Source organism: Loxodonta africana, chromosome X (assembly GCF_030014295.1).
Source record: "Loxodonta africana isolate mLoxAfr1 chromosome X, mLoxAfr1.hap2, whole genome shotgun sequence".
Classification (NCBI taxonomy): domain Eukaryota; kingdom Metazoa; phylum Chordata; class Mammalia; order Proboscidea; family Elephantidae; genus Loxodonta; species Loxodonta africana.
Window position 1 is genome coordinate 26866178 of NC_087369.1, and position 20700 is coordinate 26886877.

General features: G+C 37.6%; 1 protein-coding gene across 1 annotated transcript in view; it reads left to right on the plus strand.

Moving 5' to 3' along the window:
- POLA1 (DNA polymerase alpha 1, catalytic subunit) overlaps positions 1 to 20700 on the plus strand; it is a 318421-nt gene that overhangs the window by 126403 nt on the left and 171318 nt on the right. The window contains exons 27-31 of the mRNA XM_010595733.3: positions 6026 to 6058; positions 6838 to 6930; positions 10567 to 10772; positions 12905 to 13037; positions 18282 to 18413. Coding sequence (XP_010594035.1) covers positions 6026 to 6058; positions 6838 to 6930; positions 10567 to 10772; positions 12905 to 13037; positions 18282 to 18413 — 597 coding nt within the window. The remainder of the gene's footprint in view (positions 1 to 6025; positions 6059 to 6837; positions 6931 to 10566; positions 10773 to 12904; positions 13038 to 18281; positions 18414 to 20700) is intronic.

Consider the following 20700-nt stretch of genomic DNA (forward strand, 5'->3'; position numbering starts at 1 on the left):
ATGTATTGCTGACTGAAATACCGGCATGAAGGGCTCTCACTGAGCTGAGCCCAGGAATTAAGAAGTCAGGAAATCGGCTGGTGCATTGCAAGAGAGCCTTGTGTGACACCGAATCTCCTGATTGGGGAGATCATTACTGCTATTATGACTCGACTTGCGTAGGAATTTTAAATTCCATCTGAATGTCAGTAATAACCCTCTTAGCAAATTATCCTGAATAAAATCACGAAGGCATTTTATATAATAGGTGTTGAATTACTGGATAGATTTGCTAATTAAATACTCTTTGTTCTGCTGCAGTTGACATTACAGGGTAAGATCTTGAACAATTATTCTCAACAGCTGTACTTTGTTAAGGGAAAAATTAACCACAAAGTTTATTTTTTTACACTTGAAGTTGGCAGATTTTTGAAATGTGCTTGAAAAAATTCCATCATCCAATTGGTAATGAGTAGATAAATATGCAGGTGTTGCTGTGAAATCAGATAACTGCAGACTGCCTTATTAATGAATTTAGCAAGCCTTTATAGTCCTGTTTTCTAGCTGTTGGCACTCATAAAATGATTTTTTGTCAGAATGGGTTCCTTTGATATTAGGCTTGTCACTTAGAAGTGAACTTATGAACGGTCATCTTATAATCACTGTACCTTGTGTCCAGTAGACCTTCGGGGTTCCTGTGGCTTTTTTTTTTTAATGTATTTCTTTAATGGGGAAAATATCTATAATATATAAGTTTTTGATTGTTGGCTTCTAGAACATTCATGTGGTATGAGCTTTTTAACAAGGCAGTGGGACATAATGTAAAAATGAAACAAGGCCCAGCTTCTAGATCAAGTTCTTGACCAACTCTGTTACTTAGAGCAAAATCGCAGAGCCTCATTTTCCTCATCTGTAAAATGGGTTTAGAATGCCGCCTTCCCCTTAGGATTACTAATTCAGCATTCTACAAATACTTATTAATAGCTACTGTGTACCAGACTCTCTGCTAGATACTGAGACTCTGGCAGCCCTCTTCTGTCGGCCCATTGGCTGAACCTTCGCCAGTGACTCTGAGCAGTTTGAATTAAGGGCTGGCCCTGAGGGCAGCTTTGGGGTGATCCTGCTCATTAGTACTTGGGTAAACATTGGACTAGATGGGGTACTGTGGTACCCAACATCTAGAACTGCTTGGTGAGGAAGCGTGAAAGGGTAGGGGTCAGCATGGTTGGGGAATGTCCTGAAGATTTGATAAGAAGTTCTGAGGACCTTGAACCTGAGACATACATAGCATCATCGCCAGCTGCTGTTGAGGTCCCCTGGAAACATGATAATTAGAACTACCCACAGAAATTGGTACAACCTCCATGGAGAGCTATTTGGCTATGTTTATGAAAAATTTTAAAACATACAACCTTTGGCTCAGTAAGTCCACTTGTAGGAGTTTATCCTGTTACTGGCAGATTTGCAAATTACATAGGTAGAAGGATTATTTGTTGAAGTATGATTATAATAGTAAAAGATTAGAAACAAACTACATGTCTGTTATCGCTGGCAAAGGACATCGTGTTTGATAGAGGGCTAGTGAAAACGAGGGAAACCTCGGTGAGATGAATTAACACAATAGCCACAACAATAGACTCAAACATACCAGCTATCATGAAGATGGCACAGGACAGGGCAACATTTTGCTCTGTTATAGGGATCTGACTCAACAGCAACTAACAACAATAGTTAAAAAATTTATGCTCTATTCATGTAATGGAATACTATATAGTCATTAAAAAAGAATAAGACAGTTCTTTATGTGTGGGTATGGAATAATCTCTAAGATAAAATTGTTAGGTGAAAAAAGCAGTTGTCATATAGTCTTTATATTTTGTTTAGTTTGTTACCATTTCTGTGTAAAACTACCAAAGGAAAATCGTTTTGGTAGGGGTCCTTAGATTGTGTATACAAACGGTTGTGAGTTGGTGGCAGGATAGAGTGGGGGTGGATGATGGCTGTGAAAGGGGAAGGTTGCCAGTTCACACTGAAGGTGCACTCAGAGATTACATAGTAGGTTTGGTTCAAGCTATGAAAGAAAAGTAGCAGAAATTGGTTGCTGAATATGCAGAGGTGCAGTGAAAGGTTGACAAATTGCTCCTGAAGTATTTTACTTAGTAGGTAACAGTTACCTTACGGAGTTGCCCATTGTGATGAGGAAAGTGAAGCTCAGCAAGGTGGAAGGGCAGAGGGTGAAAAGAACTCTTGATAAGTAGCTCTGTTCTCACTATGATTAACTTGACTTGGGTTGATCTCATTATTGCCCTTTTCCCAAAGGAGTTGTCAGGTAGTCTCCCATAATGCATTTCCCTGTAATTTAAATGTTAAAAAATGAAGATGAAGTAGAGGAGAGTGAATGTTTTTTATAAGTTAACTTAATTTTAGTGTCTAGTAGAAAAGTAATTGGGATTACTATGAGACCTATCAGTCAACTAGCAAGTAGTTTTTTGAGTACTTGTTACATGTGAAGCCTGGAGTTAGGCACAAACATTTGATATAAAGAGGTATGAGAAATGGTCTCTGACCTCCAGGAACTATGTCTAGTCAGGGAGAGGACAAACTGTCAACTAGTAATATCAAGCATCATTTAAGGGCCAGAAGAATGGTACAAGCACAAATCAGAGGAGGGAGAGGTCACTATGGGCTGGGCCCATATGGTCAGCTCAGGCTTTATGAAAGAAGCAGGACTTGAGCTGAGAAGAGGACTGGGGAAGAAACTCCAGGTAGGTGACACTGTATGAGCAAAGGCATGAAAACGTGAGTCTATACGTGGTAACTGTTGGAGGACTGAGATTTTTCTTGCCCCGTAGAGGGTTTGTGTAAGGGAAAGACAGGCAGTGAAGGTGGAGCATTAGATTAGATGCAGTTGTAGAGTTGCACATGATCTTGTAGGCAGTGGGAAGACGTTGAAAACATTTAAGAGACTGGTAGTGATATACACGGTGAGTTGATGAGATCTAAAGCCAGTTACAGAGGTGGTTCTGTGGTTGAATTCTTGCCTACCATGCAAGAGACCCAGGTTCGATTCCCAGCCAATGCACCTCATGTGTAGTAGCCACCACCCATTTGTCAGGGGAGGCTTGTGCGTTGCTGTGATGCTGAACAGGTTTCAGTGGAGCTTCTACACTAAGATGGACTACGGAAAAAGGACTGACAATCTACTTCCTTAAATCAGCTAATAAAAACGCTATGGATCACAACAGTAGGAACATGTTGTGCATGGGGGTCACCATGAGTTGGGACCAACTTGACAGCAGCTAACAACAACAACAAAGCCAGTTCGAGTTTGCAGTAGAGGTATGAGTTGGCCAATTTAGTGGCACAACTGCATCACCGTGGAGTCAGGTGCTTTCCACCTGTGGTCCACCCTCCTCAGCATGTTAGCCTTCCTCCTTAGGCATGGTCCTTCATGGTCACAGTGATGGTTGTGCAACTCCAAGCAACCCTCAGTCTAAAAGGCAGTTTTTTTCCCACTCCTCTTTTCATCAGGAAGGAAAATATTTCACAGAAGCTTCTTAGTGGACTTCTCCTTACCTTTGATTGGCCAGGATTGTATTGTCACATGCCTAAACTATTAAGACTTTCCAGAATGGAATTACCGTGATTATCTTAGGCCAGTAGTCCTTAAACCACCAGTAGCTCTGTGGGAGAAAGATGTGGCAATCTGCTTCCATAGAGATTTTCAGCCTTGCAAACCCTATGAAGTCTCTCTATGTTGGAATTGACTAGACAGCAGTGGTTTTGGGACAGGAAAAGGGCTTCTTTCCCTAAGGACATAAGACAGTGAACATCTAAACAAAGTTGGGAGGCAATAATAAAGGGAAAGGGGCAATAGAAATGGAAAGAAATGGTTGATGTAAAAGATACTCGAGGGTCAAGATTATAGGGGCTCTGTTTGAGGTTAGTTGACAGGGAAGACTATTGAAGTAGGAGAAATAAATATAAATGAAGTAAATCTATTTGGCCCATTGGAAAGTGGCTTCTGGTCTAGATTGATGCTTTGAAAGATGGGTGATGGTGAAGGGGTAATAGCATGGAGTGACTAAGGCCCCCTGCACTGAATTTAGACTGTCTGGGCCATATCCTTGCTCTTTGATTTACTACAGCAAGTTAATTACTTTCAGTTTGTCTTTTTGCATCTAACAACTGGTTAGATATTAGTAGTAGTACTATTAATAGTAGCCATCTCTTGGGGATCTTGGAGAATGAAATGAGAAAACACACAAGATGCTCCTAGCACAGTACCTGGCACATATACTGTGTGTATATAAAAATTTGTTGTCGTTAGGTGCCATTGAGTCGATTCTGACTCACGGTGACCTTATGTGTAACAGAATGAAGCGTTGGCTGGTTCTGTGCCATCCTCACAATTGTTGGCTGTGTTTGAGCCCATCGTTGTAGCCACTGTGTCAATCCACACACATACTGGGTGCTCACTGTATGTCCTATTACTGTTTTTTCAGGGGCCTTCATTTATGTGTTAACTTCTGGTCTGGTCCAAAATACTCTCTATTTGTTTTAATCTACATCTCCATTGTAGCCTATATATCCCTACGTTATAGCTGTATTGGTCTGGGGGCAGACCCATCTATAGATATTACCTGTATGTCTTCATTCGGCAAATAGTTTTGAGTTCCAACATTGTACTGGGCTCCTATGCTAGCTCTGCCTTCAAGGAATTTACAATCTAGAGAAGAATTTTAAATCTAGGGTATGTGCTTTTTTACTTTTTAAGATCTTGAGTTGAGTGCCACGAGTAAGAATTGCCAGATTTGAAATGTTTTGTCAAGCTTTTTTTAAAGTACTGCTAATGAGAATTTTCAGTTCCAGTTACCACTGAGTCAGCTCCAACTCATGGTGACCCCAGGTATGTCAGAGTAGAACTGTGCTCCATAGATTTGCAGTGGCTGATTTTTTTTTAATTTTTATCGTACTTTAAGTGAAAGTTTACAAATCTAGTCAGTCTCTCATACAAACATTTATATACACCTTGCTATATACTCCTAATTGCTCTCCCCCTAATGAGACAGCACACTCCTTCCCTCCACTCTCTCCTTTTGAGCCCATTCCGCCAGCTTCTGACCCCCTCTGTCCTCTCCTCTCCCCTCCAGATAGGAGATGCCAACATAGTCTCATGTGTCTACTTGACCCAAGAAGCTCATTCTTCACCAGTATCATTTTCTATCCCATTGTCCGGTCCAATCCCTGTCTGAAGAGTTGGCTTTGGGAATGGTTCCTGTCTTGGGCCAACAGAAGGTCTGGGGACCGTGACCACCAGGGTCCTTCTGGTCTCAGTCAGACCATTAAGTCTGGTCTTTTGTCTGCATCCCACTGCTCTCCTGCTCCCTCAGGGGTTCTCTGTTGTGTTTCCCTTGTCAGGGCAGTCATCAGTTGTAGCCAGGCACCGTCTAGTTCTTCTGTTCTCAGGCTGATGTAGTCTCTGGTTTATGTGGTCCTTTCTGTCTCTTGGGCTCATAATTACCTTGTGTCTTTGGTGTTCTTCATTCTCCTTTGCTCCAGGTGGGTTGAGACCAATTGATGCCTCTTAGATGGCCACTTGCTAGCGTTTAAGACCCCAGATGCCTGCAGTGGCTCATTTTTTGGGCGGAGTAGATTGTCAGCCCTTTATTCTGAGGCACCCCTGGATGGACTCAAGTTCCCAACCTTTCAGATAGCAGCTGAGCACATTATGCGTTTACACCAGTAATGAGAATTGATTGCCTTTTTGCCGTATTATAAAAGGATACTTGTATTATGCATGTATATTAAAGATAGATACATATCTACCTACATATTTCTGACTAACAGTCGGCATAAAGGCAAACTTACGTTTAGATTATATTGATGTTATTGTTATTTTGAGGGTTATAGTTAGAGAACCATCAAGAGCTTTAAAAATACATAGAAATGAAAAATCTTTGAGAGTTACCTGTCTCTTTGTGCTTATAATTATGTTTTTGTAATTGTGTAATGCATTAATCTTGACTTTTTTCATTTCATTTAGATTTTGATGCATACGAAAGAGATGGTCCAGAAGGTAATGCTGAGCATTTTTATTATATAACAACTCTTAACTATCATACCTGGTGACGTTTTTGTATTTAAGGAAAACTGTAACCCAAACAGACTGGAAATTGCTTCTTAGGATGCCTAGTTTACATTTATAATCCCTCCTAATGGATTATGGCTTTTTTCTTTTACCAACACTGATATGATCTAGCCGCTGCTTGAAGCCTATATGTGAGTGTTTCAAGCAAATTAGTAACAGTGCTAATTAGAGTTTACTTCTGGGCCTTTATATTATGTGTGTTCTAGTGTTACTTGTTATGATTGATTTTTTTGGCACTCTTCATATTCTACTAAATACTGTTTGAAACTGTTAAGAATTTAATATGAATTCGTGCCCCTGAATTTTTTAAATTCATTATGTTTCTGTTTCTTAAATTGCCATGACCACTCAACGTGTGGTATAGTGGGTAAATACAGACCCCCACCCCCAGTCTTTTATTCATTACGTAAGTCCAGAGTTTGTTTCAGTTGAAACTAGACACAGTTGCCCCGCCACTCCACTCTGCTTGTTTTAAGAAAATTTGGGAGATTTTTTCAGTGTTGTAGTGCTTGCCTTTTTGGTTTCTAGGAGCTTAATCTTTAGTTGTACATCCCTGACAATATGGATAATAATAAACATAAACTTTTGAAAAGCCGATGGAGTCTGTAATTTCTATAGTATGGAAAATCTGAAGTGCCGTCGTTTCATTGTGTATAATGGTCATTGTGTTTTTGTTGTTAATGTTTACAATTTTTTCCATTCATTAGATGAATCTTGAAGTTATTTATGGAGATACAGATTCAATTATGATAAACACCAATAGCACCAACCTGGAAGAAGTATTTAAGTTGGGGAACAAGGTGAGATAATTTGAAGTTATCTGCTTTACCTGCTTCTGTCAATTCTGTTTTTACCATGCAACACCATAAATTCATGTATGTGTGTATGTTTATGAAAACAGTAAACTTAGCTTCTCTCAATTCTTCCTCCTCTTTTATTTTTCTGAACAGCCACTTCAGTTGTTTGTTTTGAGGGTAAACTTCAAAAGTAATTGTTTTTTCCCTAAATGATAAATAAATTTTTCACTTGAAAACCATCTAAGTATAATAAGTTTAAGATGTGATCACATTAGTACTTAGTACATTGTCATTCATAAGAAAATAAGTCTTTAGTAGTATTCAAATGCATTTTATACACAGATATGGATAAATGCAGACAAGCATACATACATATATTCACACACATGCATGCACACATGTATTATACATACATACACATCAGTAATTTTTATGGCAGTACTTAAAATACATTTTTAAAGGCAAGGGGCCATTTAAAAACATGCATCTGTAACCTCCTAATTGCAATTGACAATTATCAAGTGTTTCTTGAGCACTTGCTCTGTTAAGATATTGTCTCTGAGTTTTGGTTTATGGTGATGGAAAAATTACATTAAGGGTAGGGTTGCACAGCCTATTAATGTAATTTCTGTCAATAAGTTGTATACCTGTAAAAAGTAGAGTTGTTAAAAGTTGTGTGGTATATTTACAACAACAACAAAAAAATAGCTGCTGAAGCTTCTTATAGACAACCATATACCTCGTGGAATTTTCCTTGGCTTGGAGGTTTAGGGTCATATTTCATGGAATATCCCAGTTAATTGACCTAATAACATGTTTAGTGATTCTGCTCTGTCTCCTGATCTGTTGTGTAGTGCCTGGGGCCTTAAAAGCTTACATGCAGCAAGCCAAGGCACAACAATTGGTCTCTATTTTCCTGGAGTAACACAGGAAGAAGGAGAGTCAGGAATAGAAGGAAATAGAATGTGAGGGTAATTACCTCCGTGAACAGCTGCCTCCTTTGCCATGAGACCAGAACTGGATGGTGCCTGGCTGCTGTTACTGAACATTTTGATCGAAGGTTCCGTAGAAGAATCCTGATCAAAAAGGAGAAAATGCAGAACAAAATTTCATTTTTTAACTGTTTACAGGACAAACTAGTTTCTCATTAAACAGTTAGTACACATATTGTTTTATGACATTGGCTAACAACACCATGATGTGTCAACATTCTCCCTTCTTTACCTTGGGTTCCCTATTACTAGCTTTCCTGTCCCCTCCTGCCTTTTAGTCCTTGCCCCTGGGCTTTGTGCCCCTTTAGTCTCATTTTGTTTTATGGGCGGCCTGTCTAATCTTTGGCTGAGGAGTGAAGTCAGGAGTGACTTCATTACTGAGCTGAAAGTATGTCCAGGGGGCCGTACTCTTGGGGTTTCTCCAGTCTCTGTCAGGCTAGTAAGTGTGGTGTTTTTTTTGTGAGTTAGAATTTTGTTCTACATTTTTCTCCAGCTCTGTCCAGGACGCTTTATTGTGATCTCCACCAGAGCAGTCAGTGGTGGTAGCCGGGCACCATCTAGCTGTACTGGACTCAGTCTAGTGGAGGCCATGGTAGATGTTGTCCATTAGTCCTTTGGACTAATCTTTTTCTTGTATCTTTAGTTTTCTTCATTCTTCCTTGCTCCTGAAGGGTTGAGACCAGGGGAGTATCTTAGATGGCTGCTCACAATCTTTTAAGACCCCAGATGCTACTCAACAAAGTATGCTGTAGAACATTTTCTTTATCAACTATGTTATGCCAATTGAGCTAGATGTTCCCCGAGACCATGGTCCCCACAGCCCTCAGTCCAGCAGTTCAGTGCCTCAGGGAGTTTGGATGTGTCTATGGAGCTTCTGTGACCTTACCTTGTACAAGTTGTGCTGGCTTCCCCAGTATTGTGTACTGTCTTATCCTTTGCCAAAGTTACCACTTACCTATTGTCTAGTTAGTGTTTTTCCATCCCCACCCCTCCCCTCCCTCATAACCATCAAAGAATGTTTCCTTTTGTGTGTAAACCTTTTCTTGAGTTTTTACAGTAGTAGTCTCATACAATATTTGTCCTTTTCTGATTGACTTATTTCACTCAGCATAATGCCTTCCAGATACATCCATGTTGTGAGATGCTTCACAGATTCATCATTGTTCTTTATCATTGCGTAATACTCCATTGTGTGTATGTGCTACAGTTTGTTTATCCATTCATCTGGCAGAACAGATTTTAAATCTTCATAGACTCTATAGACTTTCTGGAGCCATGGAGGCTGAATGAACCCCCAAAACTATTGCCCTGAGAAAAATCTTTAAACCTTAAACCAATAATATCCCCTGTAGTCTTTTTAAATAACTAATAAAGAATGTCTGCCTTTAGCATTGTGCTCTCTTAAGATCTACCTATGTAGAATCAAATTGACAACACCAACTCCAAAGATTAGATGGGAACCTTAGGGGGCAGTGAGTTTATGTTAATGGGAGAGGGACAACTCAGAGAAGGAGGGTGACAATGGTTGCACAATTCAAAGAATATAATCAATGTCACTGAATGGTACATATAGAAATGGTTGAGTTGGTGTATGTTTTGCTGTGTATATTCTCAAGAACAACAAAATAAATTATATATATTTTAAAAAAGAAAAGATATTGCCCCAGTAAACTAAAGTAAGACATCATCATATAAACTAACAATCTCCTACCTTTCCTTCCTGTAATGTAAGGAATTTGTACTGTAGTCTTCACTTGAGAGCAAGCCTGTCACATTGTACTCATATTGGACCTTAGAAAGCTATGTATTTTCCTGTGTGTTTGTTCACCAGCAGTTACTTGCTTATATTCAAGATGCTGTGGGAGATACAGGGAGATCTTAGATGTTATTTTTTAAAAATAGTCAAAGTTTTGCTTATTTATTTCTGGCCATATATTGTTGGACTGTCTGATCTGTTAAGTAATTCAGTAGTTTTTGGAGACTTTGTCATTGTTAGTTGCTGTCGAGTCAGCTCTGACTCATGGCAACCCCATGTACAACAGAAAGAAACGTTGCCCTGTCCTGCACCGTCTTCACAATCTTCAGTATGTTTGAGCCCAAGGCTAGTACCTATGTATTTAGCCTTTAGATTCAATGAAAACTGTGCATTTCATAATTTTCCTGGGCCTGACTGACCCTGCCAATTCTGCCTTCTGGTTCAGTGGAATGATATATTTGTTATTTTCCTTCTCTCTGTTTTTTAAATCTGTTTTTGTCCCTGTGCTTTTTCATCGTCCTTGCCCAACATAATATCATGTTCTATATTCCCAAGCCCATGGCTGTTGAGTCGATTCCGACTCATAGTGACCTTATAGGACAGAGTAGCACTGCCCCATTGGGTTTCCATGACTGTAAATCTTAATGGAAGACGACTGCCGCATCTTTCTTCCGCAGAGTGGCTGGTGGGTTCGAACCGTAATCTTTCAGTTGGCAGCCAAGCGCTTAACCACTGCACCAGCAGGGGGCTCCTATGTTCTCTTTAAGCAAAATAATGCATTCTAATCTTGTGTGACTTCAAGTTCTGTTTAGATTAACTCTTGAGAATTTGTAATTTGTTGATCTCATTAGGCATTTGGGAAGTTAATATTAATTGTTCAAATTTTCACAGGTAAAAAGTGAAGTGAATAAGTTGTACAAACTACTTGAAATAGATATTGATGGTGTCTTCAAGTCTCTGCTATTGCTGAAGAAAAAGAAATATGCTGCTCTGGTTGTTGAGCCAACGTCAGATGGGAATTATTTCATCAAACAGGAGCTGAAAGGATTAGATACAGTTAGAAGAGATTGGTGTGATCTTGCTAAAGACACTGGAAAGTGAGTTCAGCTTCCATTTTTGCTTTTATTGTTTGTCTTTTTTTAAAAAATGAAGCATTCATTGACGTTGTGGAGAACACCTATGGTTCTGCCAAGCAGAAGGACACAACTTTTTTGTTATTATCATCATCATTATTATTATTATTACATATTAACAGCTCTTACCTACTTGGAGTAAAATTTCACAGGCAGTTTAAAACTTGGAGAAAGCCAGACTGGCTCAGTAAGAAATACTTGCTGTAAGTAATATCTTAGGACTTTTCTCAAGTGAGGTTAAACCTTCACATTTGAGATCCTTACAGAGTTGTTTTTGTTGATGTTGGTTTGTTTTTGTTTTGTTTTGCTTTGATGTTACTGCACCTGCTCCTTACTTACCAACTATCTTGTTATCCTGCATTTATTTTGCACTTACTACAACAGTAAAAAATCTACTCTCTGACTATTTTACACATTAACAACATACGTCTGGCAGTAATGAATGCCAAGGTGCGAAGCAAGAGTAAAGCTGGCTGTGATGGTTAAGGTTATGTGTCAGCTTGGCTGGGCTATGATTATCAGTGGTTTGGCAGTTATATAGTGATGAAATTTGGAAGTTATGTAATGATGTAGTTATCCTCCGTTTTGTGGTCTGATGTGGTCGCTCTCCATTTTTGCATAACACTGATTTTCGCATTATGATCTGGTCTTTGGAACCTAACCGTGTGGTGTTTCTGAATCTTCCTAGAGCCTCTTTAGAAACGTAACTGTTAAGATGTCTCCATTTTGTAGCTTAAAATATTCTGAAATTTAAAGTGGGCCATGGAATGAGCCTTTGTTCCCACCCACATTATTTGTGTGCAAAAGATTACGACTAATCTCAGGTTAAGAGCTAGCTCTCAAATACTGTATGGACCTCAGAAATAATAAATATCACGACTGATCCCCTAGCTTTGCACCTGAGGCTGAAGATTGTGATAAGACCTGTTTTTTTAGGGTCATATTAATTTTAAAGGACTCATTTAAAAAACGAATCTTTAGTTACTTTATGTACCATCTTTCAGATACTCCTGTTTTGTGAGCTTGAACAATTCTGAAAGTAGAAGAATTTGTTTTTCTTTAAGACTAAATTTTAAATTAATATTGTCGAGTGTCAGCATTTTTCACTTGTTTTCCAGTCTTCCTCTTGCTTTCAAAATTGGGAGATTGAGCAATTGTTGCTTCTGCAAAACTACTCTTGATTAGGCAAAGATGATCGTCTGAGTGTAGGTCACTCTTAGCCTTTTATGAAATGTAGTTTGAAATGCTTCATTGCCCCCAAATGTACCCAAAGATGAAACTACTTTGTATAGACTGTCGATTAGAGTGTTCTCTTCAGCTTTGTGTTTTCTAAGAAAAGATGCATCATAATAGAAGTAAATTTCTCTGAGCGAGAAATGTATTAGTAATTAAAGCTATACAAATGTTTTTGTCAGGATTCTTTTTCTGACAAATTATAATGCAGCTGTCAAACCCTCGCTCTGCATTTTCTCAGAAATGGATAAAATATTGGCTTCCTTACTCCTTTTTTTTTTTCGTTTTTCTTTTAGTCTGATAGAATAACATGAAGTTTTTGAGGGATAGCATAAGGTTGGACAACCTTGAGCAACATAATGAAGCTGAAGAAAGAAAAATTTGAAATCATTGTTTTATTTAAACTTACGTAAAGAACTTTATATTTCTACTTACCTACCCGATGGTTATCTCAGGCAGAGTTTTAGATAGTATTTTGGTGCTTTATGAGGGAAGTGAAGTATTTTTCTTCTAAAATTTTAACTTATGCTGAATATATATAACTGCTTGTGAATTTTATTATTGCATAAAAACGTAATAGAACAAATCCCTTTCTCCATCTGAATTTGTATGAAGCATTAGCTGTTACTTTAAAGAATTGTTTGTATGTTTAAGGGCAAATTTGACATTTCTAGGCTGGCAAACCTTTGTTACAGTTAATGTTGAGAAAAAAAATAGTAACTGCCTTTTGGACATTAACCTTTATATTAGCTTTGAGTATTGCTCTTGTCTACATGTTAACCTAATGGCATTTATTTTCCTTTTCTCTCCTTTATTAATTTAATAAAGTATATTAAGAATATCAATCCCTCTCTTTTTTGCAGCTTTGTCATTGGTCAGATTCTTTCTGATCAAAACCGGGACACTATAGTGGAAAACATTCAGAAGAGGTTAATAGAAATTGGAGAAAATGTGCTAAGTGGCCGTATCCCAGTAAGCCAGTTTGAAATTAACAAGGTAAATGTAGCATTTATTGCTGAGCCCAGCTGCTGTCACGTGCTTTTCTTCTCCTTCAGATGGTTGAAGAGCCACCTTATCCTTGCAAATGAAATAAATTCTAGGTGGTGATGAAAGCTGCTTAAGAACTCTTATCACCAATTTAGCATACAGCTCCTCCTCCTTCTCCAGCCATGGGCACTGCCATGTCTTAGGCAGAGGCCTTCTCTCCCTATTCCTTACTCTTGGAAGCCTTGTTTCCAGAGGTTCTATGGAGTGTTATAGTTTGTCTTGGGGACCAGAGAGTACTTACCTCCTTCATAGTCTTCTTACGTATTAGTTGTCTTGGGGGCAAGCCTATCAGCATAATGTGTGCGTGCGTGTGTGCCCGTGCGTGCATCTGTGTGTCTGACCTCACAGAAGGTGATCCTTACAGGTACTGTAATCAGAAGGCTTTTTTGGAACAAAAAAAAAATCGTGGTAGCTCTTTCTGTATAGTCAAAGCACTGTGCTTTCTTTTTTCTTTTTAATGATATATAGGTTACACTTTATGAAGAGTCTTAGTTGTTGAAAATGGGGAATGTTTATTCTTACCTCATTTGAAAAATAAAAATCTTAGTTTTCAAGGTGCAGTGTAATAAACAAGATGATAGGTTACAGATATTTTTTCACTTAAAAAGAGTACACTTACATATCCAGAAGTTAATTTTGCAAATACCATTTTACCCGTTTTGTGACAGATACCAAAAAATGTCATTAAAAAAAAAAAACTAATGAGGACATTGATGGAAATTTTAAAATAAAAAATTATTCATAATAGCCCTATGCTAAAGTAATGTTTATTGTTTTTGTATATTTTTTTACTCTTAAAAACATATTTTATATTATAGTGATTACAATTAAAGTTATTTTGATATCTATTTAACTTAAACAAATATTTTCAGCATTGCTAGATTATCCTAAAAATCATCTTATTAATCATCTTATTGATCTACTATTTGTCTGATACATCTTTATCTAAAATTTTTGTTTGTTGATCATTTAAAATTTTATTTTTGCTATCATGAATAACTGTGTTGTACATATTTGTTCATTTGTCTTTTTTCTTTGGCTGAATTACTGTCTTAGTTTAGGTTCTTGAGGTGAAATATTTACGTTAAGGAATGTGAGTATATGGTTCTTGCCATATTGCTTTGGAAAAAGGTGGCACCAATTGATAATAACAAAATGTATGTGTCAGTTTCACCAGAACTTTGCTTGTATTGTCAATGGTAGTTAAGTAAAAATTTGCTACTATAATGGATAGGAAACCATATTTCACAGTAGAATTTAATTTACATCTCTGATTCTTAGAGAGAATGAACATTTTCTGTGCATATCCTTACTAATTGTGTTTATTCTCAGGTGAGTTGTTCGTTTGCTACACTTTGACCATGACATCTTTAATGTCACAAAAGGAGACAATTATTTGTGCATGAAAAATACTGAAAAAGTAGAAGCAAATGTCACCAAAGGACATGCGCCTCTTGGTGCTAGCTCTTCGTTTTGATTCAGCGATGCGGTGCATCGTGCGCTTATTGGCATGGAATCACTTGGGTTATCTAGAAAGTTTCTTCTTGGATTTTGTCTCTTTCTCAAAAATTTGCATGAGTAAGAGTCATGACATCAGTCTTCTTTTGACCAATTTTTGCATCTATTCTGCAGATTGTTATCTCTAATACCATCTACTTTCTTAGAAATGTGGCCCTAGCCATGATGTAGCCTACTGATAATCTTTATCATTTGTCTGGCTACTTATAGTATTTAATACTTATGAGTGATTCCATTTTTACCTTTTATCACTTTGAAAGGTGAGTGGAATAAAGAGTATGTATATGTGACTGGTTGTGGATGGTCATAGATGACACGATATTTTTGTGATGCTGGTAGGGCTTTCAAATTACATGGTAGCTTAGGGTGGCGGCAGGCATGAAGTGGTGGGATTTACCTTTGTAGAAACTTTAGCCCTTGCTACCAAAAGCAACTGAAAAACACTGTGGAACTACTGTAATATTACCTAAAATACATTTCATGCGATATCATAAAATGCGGAAACCCTGGTGGCATAGTGGTTAAGAGCTGTGGTTGCTAACCAAAAGGTTGGCAGTTCAGATCCACCAGGCACTCCTTGGAAACTCTATGGGGCAGTTCTGCTCTGTCCTTTGAGGTCGCTATGAGTCGGAATCGACTCGACGGCAACAGGTATCATAAAATGCTTCACAACTGATGCTTTGAAAATTGTTTTCCTTTTTTTTTTTCTTGTGGTAAGCATATATGTAACAAAACATTTGCCATTTCAACATTTTTTGCATATAAAATCAGTGATGTTAATCACATTCATCTCATTGTTCACCCATCACCACTATCAGTTTCGAAATTTTTCCATCACCCTTAACAGAAATCACAGCTGATTTTTATGACCCTACCTAACTTGAGTCTAAACCACCAGGAAGCATTTTTTTTTTGTTTTTATTAAATCAAGTCTTCTAAAACTAGCTTGTAAAATTCCCGAATAGTCCCAATCTAATAACTGGCAAGTATTTCAGATGAAATTCAGAATTTCTTAACTGTACACTGAAGAATAGTCCATTAAAGAAGATAACTGTTTTCTTAAGTAGAGTTATAGTAATTAAGATTTCTATATGGCATTGTCTGTCCAAGTCAATCAAGACTTTACATAACCTGGGCTCAAGGAGATTCCAATACTTGGAAGTGTCTCTTAGACACTCTTTTATACTGAATGTATGATTTAGAAAGTATAGATAACTTGAGTACATGTAGCCATGTTTGAGGGCTTACCTTATTCTTCTAGTATAGCAGCTCTCAAATTTTTTGGATATCAGAACACCTTTATGCTCTTCAATTATTGAGAACTCCGAAGAGCCTTTTGTTTATATAGTTTATGTTGATATTTCCTATATTTGAAATTAAAACTGAGAAATTTTAAAACTAATTCATTTTAAAATTACAATAAATCCATTATATGAGTACCAAAAATAACATTTCTGTCCATGAAAATAATGATAGATTCCAAAACAAAAACAGATTAACTAGAGGAGTGGTATTGTTTTACCCTTTTGCAAATCTCTTTAATATCTGGCTTAGTAGAAGATATTTGGATCCATATATCTGTATCTGCATCCAGTCTGTTGTGATACATGGTTTTGGTTGAAGTATAGAAAGAAAATCCAGTCTCAACAGATAGGTAGTTGGAAAAAGCTGTATTTTAGTAATTTTTTTAGATAGTTGTGTGTATTCTTTTTTGATCCTACACCTGGACTGTACAAGTGGTGGTTTCTTAAAGGTTATTTGGAATGTGGAATCTGAAATCATTATCAGTGAACTTTTCATACTCTTATTACATTAAAATGCACTGGTCTATATTGTACTTTGAATGGATGTTTTACCGCATGTATGACATTATGTATTGGTCATTTGAAAAATGACAGGTCACTGAGTTATGCAATTCTTCCAAATGTTGACATATTTCATTGTACAATATTTTAAAAATTACATTTGTTAATATTGCTACTTATAACATCAGAAAAGTCTTTAAGTATTATGAGGAAGCTATCAGGCTCACAGAAGTGGAAATAAGTTTTTCAAAATTGTAATTTTTACTTGAAAGTTTGAACTTTACCATTGACAGTATATACTGTCTGTTGTTTTTCTTAAAGTGACAGGCCCACTTGGTTCTTTTTTGATAAATTGTCAGATTGTGCCTGATACCCATGTCAGAATAATCATAGTTTGCTTGTCATTCTTTTAGTTAAAAATTGTTTTCTGTGAAAAAGGTGGCTAGTTTAGCTCGCAGCTCAAACAATCATATAAGTGCTTTTCCTGAAGCAACGTCGATCCTCGGTGTGCAGAAGAGGTGCTTTGTGCGTACTTCCCATTTCAGCACCCAGAATATTAGACCTGTACTCAAGTGTCAAGAGTTGTAAAAATTAATAATTTTTACTGCTTCATCAAGGACATTCTTAAGTGATAAAGAATAAAATGAGTATCAGCAGTTTGATGCTGCTACCTTGATTTGTGTCTATAAGGTGCCAGCAGATTTACTCACTATTGCTTCTACACCATCAGTGCAAATAGTGTTATAAAAAGTTTTGATCTCACCACCCCAGAAAGGGTCTTGGGGACCCCCAGGGGTTCACAGGCCACACTTTGAGAACAGGTGATCTCATCAAGCAGAACCATGCCCCTCCTTGTCTTTTGAGACCCACCTCTTACAGAGCTAAGTATCTCCCTCCTTCCATTGTGCTTATTGAGTTGTAGTCCAATAGACTGTATTCTTTCTCACCTCTTGCCTTTAATTTTACTTTGCTCTCTCTCTGGAATGTCCTTGTCACCATCACCTTCTCTTAAAGTCTTGTTTTTCCTTTAATTAGCAGCACAAGGTTTTTCTTCCATAATTTCTGCTCTTAGATGGAAATGATCTTCCCTAAACTCTCTGTGCAGCACTTTGTTCACATCTCTTTTATGGCACATGCAGCTTATTTTAGAGGGTTTTTTTTGGGTGGGAGGTCTTCTACTAATAGCAAATGACTCAATACCCATGACTGTGTCTTACTCATAGTACTTTACTCAGTTGAACCTAGTAAATTATTGTAGAATGAGTGAAATAATGTATTCAGCAAACATTTGGTTGCTGCCATATGCCAAGCATTGTTCTGAGCACTGCGAATACAGCTGTGAACAAGACAGATATCATTCCTGCTCTCGTCGGGCTTACTTTCTACTACAAACTCATTCTGCCTTTGTGGAGCTGAAGTTGACAGTGTGAGTAAATCCTGTGATTTCTGGTGCCTTCGGGCTCTGTTTAGGCTAGAGAAGCCTTTGAGAAACAAATCATTAAGGCAGGGTAGCCATTATTCATGAGTCCCAATGAATCAGTTAATTCAGAGAGAAAATAACATTTGGAGAAACCCCAAGGCTGCATACAACATTGAGTTTATGGTCTTGGATTTTGTTCACATCCTGTCTAATTCTGTGACCTGGCCCATAATCTTACATTTCTCTTTTTGGTCAGGATTATGTTTGGTTCTATTAGTTACTAGACAAAGAAGAGAGGAGCTTTGTGGCAGTGCTTTTCACATACAACTTCTGTCACTTTTATGTCTGTGTGCCTAATATGATTCTAACGAAGATGTGTTTAGCGTTTATCTGTGAAAAGGGTTTTATTTTAAAGTTTGGGGCTTCTTACTCCCGCTTTTTCTCTTTCAGGCATTGACAAAGGATCCCCAAGATTACCCTGACAAAAAAAACCTACCTCATGTACATGTTGCCCTCTGGATAAATTCTCAAGGAGGCAGAAAAATGAAACCTGGAGATACTGTGTCGTATATCATCTGTCAGGTAAAACTATTGTGATTAATAAACTCATACCACTTAGGAACTCAGAGTAAGTGCCACAGTGTCTTATTCAGTAGTCTTCCAAGTAATCGATGCTGTAAACATGGTTTAGTGTGGTTAATCTGTTTCACAGCATTTAAAAAACATTAGTCAGGCATATGGCATATTTCATTAGACTGTTCATAAAACATTTAAGACCAGTCTTTGATTCACTGAAATTATTTTGGTGAGACAGGTTTATAACGGTAGCTACTGGTTCAACCCTAAAGTAACTTTAATGCCAATGTGTATAAGTTTGGGCATATAGCCACCAATGTCCTTTATCATTTCTTTTGAAACAATTTCCATTATGAATATTACTGGAATAAGAAGAGAGTAAATGCGTTTTTTTCCTAGTTTATGCCCAAATGATCACTTGGAAAAAATATGAAATGCATGATTATATGGAGAAGGTTGAAAGATCCCAAAAACATACTTAATGAAAAAAATGCAGATTATCTAACCATCTTCCTTCCTTCCTTCCTCCCTCTCTCCCTCCCCTTTCCTGTCCTCTCCCTTTTCTCCCTTCTCCTCCCCCTCTCCCCCCTCCTCCCAATCCCCTCCCTCCCTTCTTTCTTCCATATATTTAGTTAGTTAGTTAGTCATTTTAGTTGAGGAGGCCAAGACCTTGCCTTCTCCCTTGTTCTCTAAGGTACCAGTAAGGAACCTCAAGGCCTTACAGTTTTAAAAGCAATAACCAGTTTCTTTTGGAGCCCTGGTGGCACAGTGCTTAAGAACTACAGCTGCTAACCAAAAGGCTGACTGTTCGAATCCACCAGTTGCTCCTTGGAAACCCTATGGGGCAGTTCTACTCTGGGACAGAGTCGTATGAGTCAGCTCAGCAGCAACGAGACTGTTGTTGTTTTTAATGCCTCTAACATTTAGGGAAGGAAGAAGGGTGAGACTGAAGAGCAGTTTTTCTTTGAGAACACTTAATTCCAGCTGGAACAAAGGAGAGGTCTCATCTCTTTTCCCTGTAAAAAAAAAAAAATTCAGTCATAGCTTCTATCTGAATTCTTTGAAATTACTGTGGTGGTGTCTGTTTTCTGAAAGGCATAGTTCATCTAAATTAAGATGGTTTCTTTTTAATTATTATTAAGAGTTTTATCCTAATTTTTATTGCATTGTATTATTGTAGTAAAGAAAATTTAGATAAGCCTTAAAATTTATTGTAGTATGATTGATCTTTGTTGAACTACAATCAACATGTTTTTAAAACCATAGAGCCTTTTTTAAATTTAAAAATAGTCTGCTAGTATGTGCTACATGCTGTAGATGATGTACGTAACAAATGATTTAAGTACATGGACAGGAATCAACACTTGACTCTGTCTCCCTCCTAGGGTTACCCTTGATTAAGAACTGTTACAGAAAGCCAATTCCTGCAGGAAAATATTTCCATAAATGTCTGACTCGCTCGAGCCCTTAATGTGCTTTGCATATTGCCTCTGACAAGTCTCATCTCAAAAACAAAAACCAATTTTCATATTATGCAAATAAAGATTTTGGTAAATAAGTTAGTTTTTTTTTTCCTTTCACTTATATGCTTATATATATGAAAAAGCTCTTAGATTATTAATGACAGGAGCAGATGGCAGCATACAACTTTGTAAAATTTTGTTGGGTCACTGAAATAGCATCTAATAAATAAAATCAAACCACAGTTCGGTTTTGGCTAAACCTGGAATGGAGATGTATGGTAACTTATAAAACAGAATGATCAATGTATTTAGAAGTCAAGCCTATGTTTCTTGGTGACTAAATATTAGGTCTTATGATTTCTTCTTGGGTCTTATTGAAATATACCAAAAAACTGGTTGGCGTGAGTTGATTCCAACTCAGTGACCCTATAGGATAGAGTAGAACTGCCCTGTAGGGTTTCCAAGGTTGTAATCTTTACTGGAATCTTTCTCCCTTGGAGCGGCCGGTGGGTTCGAACCACTGACTTTTCAATTAGCAGCTGAACACTTTAACCACTGTGCCACCAGGACTCCTTTATTGTGATATAAAGGCTCAAAATGCTAATACCGGTGTGATGTACTTTCAGGGTTTTTTCCTGTCCACTGGTACAAGTGTGCAGGGTCTTAACTTACTTGCTTTTTTAAAAGTACAGTTTACATTTCTCTACTAATTTTCCTTGGTATATCCCAATTAAAGTTTTAGGGCTTTAATGTGCTTTTGACCCCTAGCAGTAGGACATGCCCATTTTGAACATGTTTGCTGGCCAAGGCTGCGTACGTCTTGGTTTTAA